Source organism: Mycetomoellerius zeteki, unplaced genomic scaffold (assembly GCF_001594055.1).
Source record: "Mycetomoellerius zeteki isolate Tzet28-1 unplaced genomic scaffold, Tzet1.0 scaffold121, whole genome shotgun sequence".
Taxonomy (NCBI): domain Eukaryota; kingdom Metazoa; phylum Arthropoda; class Insecta; order Hymenoptera; family Formicidae; genus Mycetomoellerius; species Mycetomoellerius zeteki.
The window spans coordinates 111241-127446 of record NW_017256136.1 but is presented as its reverse complement, the minus strand read 5'-3'; the positions used below and the strand labels follow the sequence as shown (position 1 = coordinate 127446).

At 34.8% G+C, this 16206-nt stretch overlaps 2 protein-coding genes across 8 annotated transcripts in view; one reads left to right on the top strand and one right to left on the bottom strand.

Annotated features, from left to right (window-relative positions):
* LOC108731176 (glutathione peroxidase-like 1) overlaps window positions 1-5745 on the bottom strand; it is a 7626-nt gene extending 1881 nt beyond the window's left edge. The window contains exons 1-5 of one of the 3 annotated variants that reach the window (XM_018461347.1): window positions 5648-5740; window positions 1401-1491; window positions 525-624; window positions 346-455; window positions 167-258 (exon numbers count right to left, since the gene is read on the bottom strand). In XM_018461347.1, the coding sequence (XP_018316849.1) occupies window positions 167-258; window positions 346-455; window positions 525-624; window positions 1401-1461 (363 nt within the window). In that variant the 5' untranslated portion in view covers window positions 1462-1491; window positions 5648-5740. Of the gene's footprint in view, window positions 1-166; window positions 259-345; window positions 456-524; window positions 625-1400; window positions 1547-5647 lie in introns of all 3 variants that reach the window. The other 2 variants (XM_018461346.1, XM_018461348.1) reach the window with 2 other exon arrangements.
* The window catches only part of Cbl (E3 ubiquitin-protein ligase CBL), a 47442-nt gene that overhangs the window by 30918 nt on the left and 318 nt on the right, over window positions 1-16206 (top strand). Inside the window, exons 2-9 of one of the 5 annotated variants that reach the window (XM_018461343.1) lie at window positions 8031-8177; window positions 8301-8573; window positions 8674-8893; window positions 9087-9251; window positions 11638-11664; window positions 12899-13172; window positions 14107-14739; window positions 15055-15533. In XM_018461343.1, coding sequence (XP_018316845.1) covers window positions 8031-8177; window positions 8301-8573; window positions 8674-8893; window positions 9087-9251; window positions 11638-11664; window positions 12899-13172; window positions 14107-14735 — 1735 coding nt within the window. In that variant the 3' untranslated portion in view covers window positions 14736-14739; window positions 15055-15533. Of the gene's footprint in view, window positions 1-8030; window positions 8178-8300; window positions 8574-8673; window positions 8897-9086; window positions 9901-11637; window positions 11665-12898; window positions 13173-14106; window positions 14740-15054; window positions 15534-16206 lie in introns of those variants that run through there. The other 4 variants (XM_018461342.1, XM_018461345.1, XM_018461344.1 and 1 more) reach the window with 4 other exon arrangements.

Sequence of the window (16206 nt, the reverse complement as noted above, 5' to 3'; positions counted from 1 at the left end):
ACATGTGTATGTGTATATATATATATATATATATATATTATATATATACATATTGCAATAGCAAATTTTGTAGTTAGTCAAGTTTTTTAGTCAAATAGAATAAAACGCTATTTTTTCACTCAAATATTTATATTTGCAAAAGATTATGAATAAAGAGAAAAATTACTTTCTGGCGATCGGCAAAACTGCAAATCTCCTCGCTGTTCCCCGGCTCTTGACCACTGAATTGGTTACAAGGAAACGCTAGAATTCGTAATCCTGCCAAATAATGAAAAGAATCTACTTTATTACTATTACTTCGCAATATAGAATAGCTTTCAATTTCCCCGTAATGTGAGAAGTTACCTTTAGATTCAGCATACTCGTCGTACAGTTCGTTCAGTTCTTTGTAATTCGTTGCTGTGAGGCCGCATTTCGAGGCGACGTTTACGATCAAGCACACGTGATCTTTGTATCTAAACCAACAAGAGATGATATTACATCTTTTCCACAACGTAACTTTACGCGGTCGGGTTTATGCTTACTTGGACAAAGAGATTTCCTCTCCCCTGATGGAGTTCGCCGTGAAGTCATAAATCGACATAGCCGATTTGTAATCCTTGTTTCCGCTCATCGCTGCTACAACTGCAATCGGTGGAAGCATTGAAAGTTTTCAATGTGGCAGATAGATATCGGCTTTGCGCTTTGCGAATGACAAATACTGTTAATTACTGTATTTTTTTAATTTTTCACAATCTGATGTTAATTTATTTTCTACATCATTAGTCGTAGTTGCGTTCATTGAAACAAGGATAGCAAATACTTCATGTTTAGTTTTTCTTTGTGTAAACTAGTAAATAATTTTGAAACATTGAAACAACCTAACTTTTACAGAAGGAAATGCTCGATATTTTAAGAGAATTGAAATGTGATTTGTATTCATGTTAATTAATAGATTAAAAATATGTCGATAAAATAATAATAATCATGCTTTTAGATGCTTAATTTTGCTATATCTAAAACTCGCTTTCGATGTTATAGGTTTTTTTCACGCTAAAGCATCACGAAAGTACAAATCGACAGAATGAAGCGATATCCAATAAAATAAAATAGAATTTTATAATATTCTTAATTGCAGGTTTAATCAAGATGAAATATGTACTTATATATGAATCAAGATGAAATATCGAGAGCAGCACACTCCAAGCTATTACGAATTAAAGGTTATTGAGGTGATCGAGTTGAATAAAATATTATGGAAAATCTTTCATCTCTCTCTCAAGTTCAAGCCTAGTAATTTTTACAAAAAGGTCATTTCGACAGTAATTATGTATAATCACCAAATTAATGTTTATCGTTAGCTATAGGGGAAATGATGTGACGATGAGAGGGGTGAAAAGAGCAATTATCAAAATACGTGCCTGCGAAATTTCGGGTTAAGTACACGAATCCGGCGGGTACGATGAATTTTATAATGCGCATTTCCGGTGTGTCAGGGCCCCGCTCCTAAAACTGCCGATACAAGAAAGGGGGAGGGGGAAGGAATAGTATTACGAGTTCAATCTCCCTTTAACAAAAAGAATTCGGGAACTTTATCTCGCAATTTATAGTTTTCTCTCACAATTGTTCAGTTCTATACGAAAAAATTATAATTGAGAAATAGCATTTATGTGAATTTATATTTAATTATTGAATTATACATTATAAGAATATGAAGGCAGCGAAATTCACAAAAATTCATTGACAAAAATGTTTCTTATCATTAAATTATATTACGTTAAAAAATATAAAAATGGCAAAATTTACAAATAAAAAATTCGAGCTTTGATGTTTCATATTCAAAGTAGAGAACGGTTGTTATTCAAAATACATGTAAACATATACAAGAATGTTTGTACAAACTATGAGATTTTTTAATTAGTTGTAAACATGTAATTACAAAGATAAATAAAATGAAGGATTCGTATCTGTGTATATAGGGTGTCCCGAAATTCGAGGACAATATTATTACAGTGTCTCACTATAAATGCTCACTATAAATGCTCACTATAAAATCTTACTATGAATGCTTTGAAGCGTGATTATTACAGCGTAAAACTTCGTGAAAAATTAAATGATGAAAGTGCATTCCATTTTTTTTCCGCAAAGTATTGTAGTTTTGTAAATATAAATGTTTAAAGTTTGGCCAATCCTACAGTACAGTGGCAATGTTTTGTTTACGTCTTATAAGCTAGCGGAACAAAATGAGCTAATATTTCTATTTGTTGCTCTGCAGGTTCTCTTAAAAAATGATGTTCCGCGCTAAAGGAAGATTAAGTTAGCGGAACAATACGGATACATATAACAAAGCCGATCTACGTAAAAATAACGTAGGAATTTGTTGCTAATTTGTTGCTGTCGAAATATCCTAATTTTGAATCCATTAACTACGAAATAAATATAAATAACAACGAAAAACCTCAGCGTGCAAGAAATTCAGACGATATCTCAGTGCCAATTTTAAGCGAGGAACAAATGTTTTACTAGTACTTTATTCTGGTTCCGCTAGCGCACTTTTTCATTGTTATTTATACTTATTTCGTAGGTTATACCTAACAATAAAAAACCTCAGCGCGCTAGCGGAACAAGAGTAAAGTACCAGTAAAAAATAAGTTAGCGAAACATCATTTTTTAAGAGAAGTTATCTAGCCATAATTCCTGAACGCAGTCCTGCAGAGTAAATTTATTTCTTTGACAACTTTTTAGCAACAAATGAGCAACAAATAAAAATATTAGTTTGGATTGATGCTGCTCACATTGTTCCGCTAACTTATAAGACATGTTTTGTTTCGTGTCGGTTAGAGTCCTAGATAAATCAGAGAGGCGATAAGCACGGTCGATAAATAATCGAAAAATCGATAAATCGCCGCCATTACTATGGAGCAATCAAGACCAATCAGAACGCATATATGTAGTATTATCTGTATCGCCTATTACATATATATCATAACATCGAAGTAAGGTTAGCTCCTCTTGAAAACTAAAATCTAGAATATGGCCAATACGATGTTACAAATGCTCTAAAAATGCCGTTTTTGACTGGTCAATTCGTAAAATTCTTTCGTTTAATTGATCAATCAAACGCTTCAAAGCATTTATAGTAAGATTTTATAGTGAGCATTTATAGTGAGCATTTATAGTGAGACACTGTAATAATATTGTCCTCGAATTTCGGGATACACTGTATAGATACACATCACCATAATAAATTGTAAGTAATTGTAACAAAAGTTTTTGATTCCGTTAGCGATTTTACCAAACAATTAGGCTAAATAATTCGTCGTATAACGTAATGATCGGGTTTGGAAATATTGCATAAAACCGTCGTGGTATGTAAGCAAATCGTAAAACGGTACGATTGTGTCTGAATGGACGTACGAGTTACCATTGAAACAAAATGACTGTGCAATTCCTCTATGTAAAATGAGACAATAGGGATAGATCGACGGTAAAACATTGAACAGTGGACATTTGTCATCTACTGAATTTACAATGAAGATTTCTATAGCTATATGTACAGGGTGGCCCATGTAAAGTATTACAAGCTATTATCTCTAAAAGTGTGTGTCAAACGACTAATATGTTCAGACAAAAGTTTTATGACTTTGAGGAGAGCATAAGATGGTACCATTTGTTTGACCTTGGGTAGCGTTGTCAAAGTGAGAGCAAGGCCACTTTGAATTTTTTAAATGGAACTCCCCATTTTTCATTACATATTCTTGTAGCTTACCTGGAGAGCTTTCCAAAACACTATAATTAAGTTCATTTTCATTAAGTACTTTTCGAGTTATGAGGCTTGAAAGTTACAATATTGTCGGCATTAGCATTACACAAGGTGTCCGACCGACGGCTAAAACCTCTTGAATGTTGTTTAGGATTATGTCCTGGATAACATTTTATCAAGATCAAGGCCATTGGAGGTTGTACCTGTTACTAGTATTTTCATTTTTACGTAAAAATGAAAATACTAGTAACAGGTACAACCTCCAATGGCCTTGATCTTGATAAAATGTTATCCAGGACATAATCCTAAACAACATTCAAGAGGTTTTAACCGTCGGTCGGACAACTTGCGTAATGCTAATACCGACTGTACTGTAAGGCTCTTTTGAGCCTTATAACTCGAAAAATTAACTTAATGAAAAAATATTTTATTATAGTGTTTTGAAAAGCTCTTGAGGTAAGCTACAAGAAAATTTAATAAAAAAATGGGGGTTCCATTTAAAAAATTCAAAGTGGCCTTGCTCTCACTTTGACAACGCCACCCAAGGTCAAACAAATGGTACCACCTTATGTCTTACGCTCTTCTCAAAGTCATAAAATTTTTGTCTGAACATATTTGTCATTTGACACACACTTTCAGAGATAATAGCTTGTAACACTTTACATGGGCCAGCCTGTATATACCTGCATATTCCTACTACTATATTCCGTTCTGATTCAATATTCAAATTAAGAACTTTTGTCTCTTTTAATATACGTATAATACAATATTTAGTATCGAAACACTTAGGGATATGGCTGGATATATTTTCCTATAATAAAAATCGGAGCAGGATTCTATTTGATTGCAAAGTCATATTGTTACGTCCAAATTTAATTTATCCTGTCAAAAGTCACACTAATGTTACATATCCTCAACTAAGGATGAGTAAAAAAAATTCTCATTGATTAATCGATATTGATTGTTGTTTATATTGTTAAGAAATCAATTAATTTACCGATGTTCTTAAATTCAATTAATCCCTATATCGATTTTTCATTTGATATTATTAAATTTTATTCCTCTAGAATATATGGCGAATATACTCATCTTTATTCATCTATTGTGGATTGAAGCATGGTTTTCTATATGTTGAAATATATTTCCTGTTTCTAATTCTGTCTGTTTAACTCTATTTCTTATTCATTATATTTAAAGCCTATAGGGTGAAATTCAAACCGCGATCAAACTGCGATTAATTTAATCGAGTTTTAATAAAAAAAATATTAACATTTTGTCAATCAGAACAAAATTGCTATTTTTTTTTACTTAATTTAGAATGAAAAGAGAGAATAGATTAAAAATGACAAAGTGTACAATATATTAGTTAAAAATTTGCTATAAACATTGATGAGCTAATCATCAATTAAGTTAAGAAAATAAAACTTTGATCAAAGTCACCTTTACATTTTGTCAGTTAAAAATTAATCAGCTATATATATATATATACATACATACATATATAGAAGAAAATTACAAATGAATGGATCATTCATATTTTTGAGATATATTATAAAAAGATCTTTTTTTTTAAATCGGTTATTTGAATAAATTTATTCTTTCATCCCTAATTGTGTGATTCGGATGTAATTGTGAGTATCGACATCGTGCACGTGCGGAGAATTCTAGAGTTTTTACAAGTTATTATAGGAACTCTACGGATTTCGCGATCGTGGCCATCTATCGTGTACCGGTTCAACCTCGCGGGGATAATCGATCGATGAATGCGCCTAGCGAAGAATCTACGCCTAATTTTACGCCTGATGTCTCGATGATATTTCTACGAGATTTTCCGACGATTCTCGAAACGCACCACACCGATCAAACCTCGCGTGCCATCAAGACGGATCGAGTTATATCCCTTACCGCTGAGAAACGCAAAAAAACGAGCTTCGAATAAGCGCCGAAGATGTCACACGAACCAATCGCTGGGAGTCGCTATTTTGTACTGATCATCGTGTCATGTCGGACTGTCGGAGACGCGTCACGCGAACGGTTTTTAACGCGCATGTGCGTCAGTGCGCAAGTACCTGGACGTCAGTGGCGGATCAAGGCATTTCGAAACCTTCGAATTTGACCAAATTTCTCTTAACTTTAATCATGCTCATTTCTGTCAGTTGTAGACTTACAAATTTTTATTAATTTTAATCTCGATTGAACTTATTCTTCTAATGCCTGTTTCTACCAATGTAGATTAACTTTAATTTTAGTTCAATTTACTCTTTATCTTTTTCTAATTCTTAAAACTAGAGAAAAGGATGAAGAGTTAATTGAACTGAAATTTAAATTAAACTATATTGATAGAAACGGTCATATACTCATTTCTATAACCAATGTAATTTAATTTTCTCGGTTCAACTAATTTTTCATTCTTTTTCTAGTTCTAAGAATTAGAAAAAATTTAAAAAAAAAATAAATTAAACCGAGATTAAAGTTAATATGTTAGATGTACAACTTAATTTTCGGTCTTTTTAACAAAAATATGTTCTTCTTCTTCTTCTTTTTCTTCTTCTTCTTACGTTAGGCCTCTGACCTGTGTTATACTTTTATACATGCTTGTGGTGCGCTGGTTATTCAATAATTGCCACAAGCATATGGGACCTACAATTTTTTGTTGTTGTCCAGGGCGTTCTTCATTTTAGAGATTGAAATTGCCATCCCGAAACTTTTAAAACCACTTTTTACACGTACTATAAGACAGAGCATTTTCACTTAAGGCAAATCATTTTCTTAGCCGGCATTTTTCTTCAGTTGAAATGTGAAAAAAAAATAATGCTTTAAATGCTGCTTTTCGAATGACATCTTTCACTACTATGTTTTAAGATTATATTGGTAGCATCGTCAACTATTATACCTTGTTTTAAAGCTGAACTTCTTCTTAATTGCCCGTCTTTTTTGTTTAATATTTTTGTTTTACAACCTTTAAAAAAAAATCACCTTTTTTGGGTTGTGACACACACACACACACACACACACACACACACACACACACACACACACACACACACAATTCTTATGATTTTTTTAAAATCACTCTTTTTGGATTGTAATGTTTTTTTTAATCACTCTTTTTTAATTATAATAATTTTGACAATTTTTTAATGAAATTAAGTTAATTCACTTTTGATGATTGAGCAATGTTAATTTAACTTGAAAATCAGATTTTTTTAGTTGTTATTTTTTAACTTTGAAGTAAGGAAGTGATATACAAAGTATTCCTTCAATCGCCACAATTTTGGAGATATTTCCGATTAATTGACAACAAAATGTTTCTAACGAAAGTTTAAATACACAGAATTAGTAGTCATTAAAATACATAAAGAGTAATTGAAACATGTAAAAGATGAAGTACGTTTATTCGATGTTATCGAACGTGTATTGAGTGTTTTAATTAAGTACCTATACAATATAAATTTATTAAAGTAAATGTTCAAACTCACTTTCCGCAGCACAAAGTTCCATTCTTTTCGATAGAATAGAATAGAAGATCTTTTCAATTGTTACGCGTGTAGATTCAACTAAACTGCAAAGTTTTATGTTTGCATCTCACTGCTGTATCTACGATATATTCATGGATTATGTTGTGTTAATTTAATTATCTTGAGATCGAATAAAAAAAATGATACATGATACCGTATCAAGAAACTTCTCTTTTTATATACTACAATGAAGAACATAGAAAGAAAAATGTATGGTGCCATTTAAAAAACATAATTTAACTTTGACTTATTATTAAAAAATGAACAAATTTTTAAAATTGTTCTTACATAATTAATTCTTTATTAGAAATTTTGTTAAAAATTGTGTTATCAATCCATCGGAAGTATCTCAAAAACTGTGGAAATCGACTCGAAGAACACCTATATATAAGCTGTATAGTTGTACATACTGTTAAAACGTATAAAAAAATTCATCTTTTTCCTTCAAATTTTCCATTAAAACTAAAAAAAAAACTAATTTCTCTGAAAAGAGTCTTATAAAATGAATGCGAGAGTATACTTTTGCGTATAGTACAGTTTTACTCCAATTTTGTGTTGAAATTTTGTTTCTGATTTTGTTTTTAACAAATTGACAAACTTTTAGCAGCAATTTAGTATATACGTAAAAACCAATTTGACATAAAAAGTAATACACATTACTTTAAGGTTTTTAATATTTAAAAATTATTCATATATTATAGATGATTTAACATTATCTATAAAAAGAAAAAAGAAAATAATTTTTTTATCTTTCATTAATTTCTTTTCAGTACATTAGTACCGTGGAAGGTGTTCAGACACGAATTGAATCAAGTTCATCCGATCAGCACGGGATTGCAAGCAATGGCCCTGAAATCCACGATAGATTTGACGTGCAATGATTATATCTCCAACTTTGAATTTGACGTATTCACAAGGTAAGTATTAAGAAATTATAGACAACTATATATAATTAACTTTACCAAGCTTCTGTCACGATGATTCCGGGTCATTCTTGTAATATATCTTGGATATATTATACATGTTATACGACTTTCAAGGTTGTTTCAACCGTGGTCGACCCTTCTGCGCAACTGGAAAATTCTGGCTGTGACGCATCCTGGCTACGTGGCTTTCCTTACGTACGACGAGGTGAAAGCCCGTTTGCAAAAATATTGCATTACCAAGCCTGGGAGTTATGTATTTCGGTTAAGTTGTACGAGGCTGGGACAATGGGCAATTGGTTACGTCACATCTGACGGTGATATTTTACAAACTATACCACACAACAAGAGTCTATGCCAAGCGTTATTGGACGGCTACCGGGAAGGCTTGTGAGTATACCGTTGAGTACCGGCCTAGTTTATGCGTTTACCTATCCAGGTTTACATCCATAAAGATTTCACGAATACATATTCGAAGATCGATTTGCAGCTACTTATATCCGGACGGTCGAAATATAAATCCAGACTTGACATGGGCGGTGCAACCAACACCAGAGGAGCATATCAAAGTGACGGCGGAACAATATGAATTATATTGCGAAATGGGTAGCACATTTCAGTTGTGTAAGATCTGCGCCGAGCATGACAAGGATGTAAGGATAGAACCTTGCGGTCATCTTCTCTGTACTCCATGCCTTACAGCTTGGCAGGTAGCAGTATATAATCCTCTTGTGTTTTATTGCCTTCTCAGCGATCAATAAATGTTTCTATATAATTTAAATTTCGATTTAACTTTACACCTAGATGTATAACATATTGCGATAAAAATATCTTACGTTATTTCATTACGACAGCAGAGAAAAAAAAATATATATCCGTTAACGTTGTATCGGTTGTTTACAGGATTCCGAGGGACAAGGTTGTCCGTTTTGTCGAGCTGAGATTAAAGGCACCGAGCAGATCGTCGTAGATCCGTTCGACCCGCGAAGAACTCACAGACCCGGGGCGCATTCGGCGTCTGCTAGTAATGCATCGACTCCCACGCGGGATCTCGACCCCGACACCGAGGTATCCGACTAGGAATAGCACCTTCATTATTAAATGTGTTCTATGTATAACAACATCCCTCCCTCATCGCAGAGAGTATGCCTCATTCTCGAGAATGCCTCATACATTTCACACGAGACCTCGCGGTTTATCTCTACGATCGTGTACGCGTGTCATGTCATTTCGTACGTTCGTCATCACGATTGTATGCCGTACCTCGTGGCGGGTACGCGGTAGTAATTTTAGGCATGTAATACGTATCAGTGACACTACTTGCATTGTTCTTCTTCCGGGACCAAGAGGATAGCTATATGATTCTATAGAGTTCGTTGTTCTTTCCTTTTTTTTTTATGTTTACAAAATTACGGACAAACCGATGGAGTGATTGCTCAATCATTAGCCGAACGGTTAGTCTTATCTATCGCGCAACTAACACGTTTTGAAATCGTCTATATCGAATAATTATAAATTTCATCAGTTACGCGGGAGCTCTCAGGTAAGGCTCGCTTTTTTTGTGTATCTCATTGAAAGCCGGTCCCTTATTCTATATCTAGCCGGGCCCATTTTCGCTGTTATTTATGACTGTGCATACGCAATCATAGCTTCCGAACGATTTTGTTTAACATACGCTGAGCCAAGAGATTCGATAAGGAATTCTCCGGAGAGAAATGTATTAGGCAGTATCGTTTCGCATCCAATTACAAAGTGGATTACATTTACTTATTTCGCAAAAGTTTTTCAATTCACATAATTCATAATGCATGTGCATATGCGTATTTTAAAAGCGCTCTTTTTTTTTTAAGTATATGCATACAGACAATTTTGATGCCTGTGATAAATCTTTGTGTATATTATTTATGCATAATATTATACAGTTTATAAATAATTACATGTGATTTATACATAAATCCACATATACGAAGCACAAAAAAGTCCTACAAAATGGAATGGATTCCACGAGCAAAACTTTGAATATAATCACACTCTGAAGTTGCATTTGTAATTTTCACCTGCTCGATAGATTGCAAAACGGACAAGCACGATATTTAGAAGCATTTTTCTTTCGAAAATTTGGAATGATTAAGCTAAGAAATTGATATTACTTGCATACTGCTAAATAATTTTAATTATGTACAATTGTGTGAAAATTAGTAAATTTAATTTTTATTATTTAAAGTATACTGTTAATTAATGATACTGTCGTTAACGATTGACAAACTACAATCTATTTCGAATTACATATTAAATCATTTATTTCATCTCATTATTTTTCAACAGTTACAAGATCTATTTAAATGTTTACCGCACTTCTACATCTTCAAGTGTTGTGACAAACAAATGATTATTTTATAAAGAACGAAAGCTCTATGACTCATATTTGAAAGAAAAGATATGTACTATTAAGTCTTTAAATGTAGCTTTAAGCGTTCACAATAAGAGACACGAGAAAAAATAATATGCGATGATCAAACAAAGTAGCATGCACTGAACAGCCGACTCGAAAAACCATTCACTATCGTTATATATCTTGTTAAGATGTATTGTGTACCTGCTGGCGGTAGACTCGAATGTAATATCATGTCAACGTCATCATTATGGAAACGACGGTTCGTTTTCAGCGTTATTATATATTATTTCCTTACGTTAAAATATTAATTTATTATTTATGTGTACTGTATCGAAAGAAAAAAAAATAGACAAGAAAGACGATTTCGATATACCGCAATCGTCGCGCGCTGAATCAAATGCTGTGGTATCACACGTATGTTTTTAATGCAAGACATCTGTAAAGTTTTGTAATGCATGCAACTGAGCCCATTGCGGTGTAAGCAAGGAATCGATTCGATTCTCTGGCACAATTATCGGCGGATTGTCAGTTTAGACCTTGTTAAGCTTTACCCGGCTATTTTAGATTGTATTACAATCACATAGAACCCATTCACGCTTTAGTTATTAGCGATTCGGTGAGAAGCGTTCGCTATTACTAATTGCGGAGCCTTCTTGTATGTGTATCGCGTAAGATCGGACCAATTCTCGTAAACGTAACTTTAGCATATGATCACTGAGAAGCGTATTATTCATTGTAAAATATTAGGGACTTCAGAATAATTTTTTTATAATAAAATTGTATTGCCATTTACTTCGAGTTACTTCTGCACTTCGTGTATGCGCCACGCAACATCCCTTATGCTAGATTCTCTAGTTTCGTTATTACGGCGATGCCAAGTTGCCCCTCCGGCAACAGGGAGAACCCTCCAGACGAGAATACGATGACTTTATTATATATCGTTCGCATGATCGTTTACTTTTATTTCATAATGTTATCCACACACTGGGGTCACATTGCTCTACTACCCGCTGCATGATCTAAACTAATCGGTAATGTACATGTCTGACGGAGAGGAAGTCGTACAATAGTCGCGCGCAGTCACAGGTAAGTGACAATATGCATTATGGCCGTCTGCTTCTACGCTTTGTAATTACGCTCATATTTTTGACTCGTGACGTTACTCGCACTTTATTCATGATGGTTGCATCGAGTGGAAGAAAAGATTAACGGCATTCGACGACATTTCCGCATCATTCGTGATGAAAAAACTTTTCCTCTCGCGTGATGAGTAACGCCACAGAGAAATTACTTGTCATTGAAATAGTGAAATGATTCTTTTTGCGATTTAGATTGTTTCTTGAATGATTACGCGTAAAAGATGTTTTGTTTTGTATCTTCGTAGACCATCACAGCCAGTACTTATACAACTTCTCTCTTTTGCAAGCGGATTATTTTCCTTGTAAAAAGAATCAACGGTTCAAATGCTAACATTTTGCAAAAGATAAAAGTATAAATAATTGACCGACCGCTACAGCTTCAAGGCAGCAGATGATTCATCGCTTTATTTGCTTCGACGAACTCTTCAGAAAGATTTAACTAGAGGAGGTCACCTTGCGGAGAATAATCGTATACATTCTCTCTGTTGGAAATAAAATAGGTGGTATAATTGTCATTTCTCGCGGAATCTCCACATGATCATAATCATCATGCTTGTTCTTTCACAATTTTTCATGTCTTCTTATTTAAAAATTGAAATAGTCTAATCTAACGTTGCTGGAAAAGATAAAGCGTTGTATGCAGGATGATTTAAAATTGATAATAGAGATAATACTATTGTTACAAAAGAGATTTAAAAACATTTGTATAAGAAAGTAATTTATAAACGTTAAGCAATCTCACCTAAATTGCGTGTTACCTAGATTTGAGACCTTACATTTACACAAATTCTTTCTATTTTATTCTTCATACGAAAGTCAGTTTCATCTTACCGGCAATTTTCTTTTGTGATATATAAAATAAAGCATGAACTTTTTGATTGATATTTTTGTATTGATAGTGGAATGATCTAAATTCTGTTCTCTTAGATAATTTGATTCAGAGATATCTGTAAAATATAATTATAGCGTACTATTAAAATTGTTATTTTTATATAACAACTTTTAAATCATTCCATTTATAATAGAGATAATTAGGATTGTCAAGTTATTTAATTCAGTAACTTTGTGCGTGTGTGTGTGTGTGTGTGTGTGTGTGTGTGTGTATAAACGTAAGTACTGTTTGAGTCATATGACGGAATTCAGCGTTTAACCATTTTTTTTTCCTATTGCTGATGTTTTAGGACATAATGGAGCTATGCAATGGCAATTGCGGTCTCATATGTGACGACTCAGACGAGGAAGATGATTCTAGTCCCACCAATTCGCCGGTGCCGCCGCGGAGAATCGTTCCAAGTCCGCCTTTACCACCTAGGAGACCCTCGCCATCACCCACACCGAACAATCACCTCAGAAACGGACGTCATCTAACAGTGCCGAAGGAAAATGCTCCGCCGCCACCGTCAGCGGTCACAGTAATATTAAATTATACGGACAACACTCAGCAAAATAATAAAGGTACACAGGACAATTTTTAATGTTTAATCTGTATCGTTTAAAAGTAACGGATCATAATAAAAATATTATACCTATAGATAAACAATACATTTATCTGAAGTAATTGTGGCGTAGTTCCATCTCTTTTTGCCAAACTAAAATACTTTTATAAACATAAGCTTTGTTAAATAATATCTTGTAAAATAATCTCTTTAATTTATAATAACTCAAGATTAATATTACATCCAGATTTTTTAAAAAGTAATAACATAAATTTAATGAGACAATATGTGTGATCTGGAAATAATCACCTATCTTTATACTTTAAACGACAAAAAAATGTGAAATGTTATAAAATATTATTTTGCATGGTTAATTGTTTAACGTATATTTTTTTTAATAATTATTTTTTACGAACCTGTAAATATATACAACTTTATTGAAAACCCGTAATAAAAAAGTTCTACTAATGAAAAGCTTTATTTTTTAGAAATACTATCATAATAAGCTATTTAATTATTTAAGCTATTTAACTGCTAAAAAAGTAAAGATTTTCATTAATGTAATGCTTTTTTATTACGAATTTCCGATGAAGTTGCATATTTAAAGGTTTGTAAAGAATAGTTATTAAAAACATATATATATATATTTTGCTTAACATTTGTTTGATTTCTTTACATATCTTACACATCAGAAAATTTTGATTAAATCCACATGTTCTCAGTACTAACAAATAGGAAAACAATAAAATATATATATTCTTAATAACAGCAATTTTAACTGGAGTAAAAAATATCTCAGATGATCATTTATATTTTAAAAAATCAGGTAACTCTACTTTCGGATTAAGAATTGTAGAGAAAGTGTCAATTTGTTGCAATGTAGGCACAAATCGCGTCAAGTCGTGATGTTCGGCATTTTTTGAAGGCAAGATAAAAATGTCGAGTGTTTTCAGTTAACACAGAGGCAAGATACGACATGCTGCACCGCGCATCTTCGCCGTCGTCGGTGCCGCCGATACCGCCTGTGCCACCAACGACAGCGGTGAAGGTTCATCCACGACGTTCCCACGCGGCAGGCACCCCGCAACGACAATCGCAGCCACCGCCGACATTGCCAGAAAAGGCGTGTCGCGTCACTGCAACCAGCTCAACAACGAGTCAAACTGGAGGTCCAAGTAACAACGTGCCTCCCGTACCGCCGCCCTTGTCGGCACCACGGCCACCGAAGACTAGTAAGGAGGGTGGCATCCGTCAAGACCATCATTATGAGAACACAATTGTGATCTGTGGTACGAGTCAACATGTTGTAAAGAACATCAACCTGGAGGCGAACAGGGCACGCCTCACGGCACTGATGAGAGCGAGGGATGAGCCGGGTGGCGGTGGCGGTGGTAGTGGCGGTGGTGGACCAGTAACCAAGCCAGAGTCAGCGGCGTACGAGAATGTCAATGTCGAGCATATCACAAGGCTGACAGCGCTCGGTTTCGCGCAGGACGCCGTGATCAGGGCACTCGGCATCACCAGGAACGATCTCGAGATGGCATGTGACATATTGCACGAGTTTGCCACGAAATCCTCCTGACCAGGTACAAATAAACGACATCAGTCGCATCGAATATGTTGGCGAATACGAAGCGCTATGAACGGCATACGTTCAAGCCGTGAAGAATGAATCTCAAAAAGGTATCTACTTTCCTCTCGGTTTCTCCAGAATACCTTAATCGGCTTATTGCTGAATAGCAATCACTTCACTTGGATAATGTAGTCCGAATAAATTCATTTATATCGGTGTCGTCCCTCGCGCTTCGTGTATCACGCATCTAAAATATCAGATTGTTATTATATTTACAATCGAAAATGATTACAATTTGAGAAAATACATATGATTGATCTGATCGCAGGGCCGAACACTGAAGTCTCATGACCGGCCTTACCTGCTAGACGGTACTTTTGACAGGGAACACGCGCGAACTTCTGCAAGTCCCACCTCTGATGCGTTCGCAGATACAGCGCGCGTTTTTACTGGGCGTCTCCTCACGTTAGTGCAGTATCGACGGTGTTCCATTTTACGTTTTAAACTGTGAGTGGGAGAAACACGCTTGCAAGTGGACAGTGAGCTTGCAAGTCGAACGAGTCACTGATGGAGAAACGATGGAGAGAAGCTTAGGATGGGAGAGCTTTTGAAGCATCTTCGAAAACATCGGAGCACGTTTCACGGATTTTTCTTCGTCACATACTGACTTTCAGACAGGTCTTCAACCAGAAGTTCCAAACGTTTTCGTTTCCTGATGCGTAGGAGACTGTTTGTATCGCGTGATTTCGCCGTACATGGCGCACCAACGGCAAGATATAAATAAAGGCGACGATCGACCAAAGACAACTTACGTCTGCCAAAGTATTTCTTCACGAACCATATACGTAGCACGAGCAGAATAGCGCGTGTCCTGTACTCTCCTTATAGTAATCTCTCTCCTGGGCATAGTTACTACTTCGTTCCTTGATATACTTAAAATAAAGATTAATTATGTATTTGCGCGCAATGAGATTTCGCTTGCACGTACGTACGTACGTCCGAAAGCGTTCCTCGAAAATCTTCGATCGCTCGTTTTCCACATTTTGTATTATACAGAATATCTCACGAGAGAGAGAGAGAGAGAGAGAGAGAGAGAGAGAGAGAGAGAGAGAGAGAGATAACGATCCGAGATGTCGCGTTGTTCCGGGATCGAAAACGTGTTTAGAAATTACGAAATTATTCAATCGAAGCACAGATTATATAAATAGATTGTTGACTCAATGTGATAGAAAGATATAAATCTGATTCCGAGCTGTTTTTGTTTTAGTTCTCATATGCGTATGTATGCGTCCTGTCTATGAATATCGCGTGAATTAATCCATGTAATTTATACATGTGTGAGAGAACTCAAATATGGCGCTGCCCAGCGCTGTCTTCAAACATGGAGGCGAAGTTGGCAGTCTATTTATAGAAGTCTGTGAATTGAAGGCAATACAATTCTACCAGTTTAACCGACGTAACGAACGTGTGTGTGTGTGCG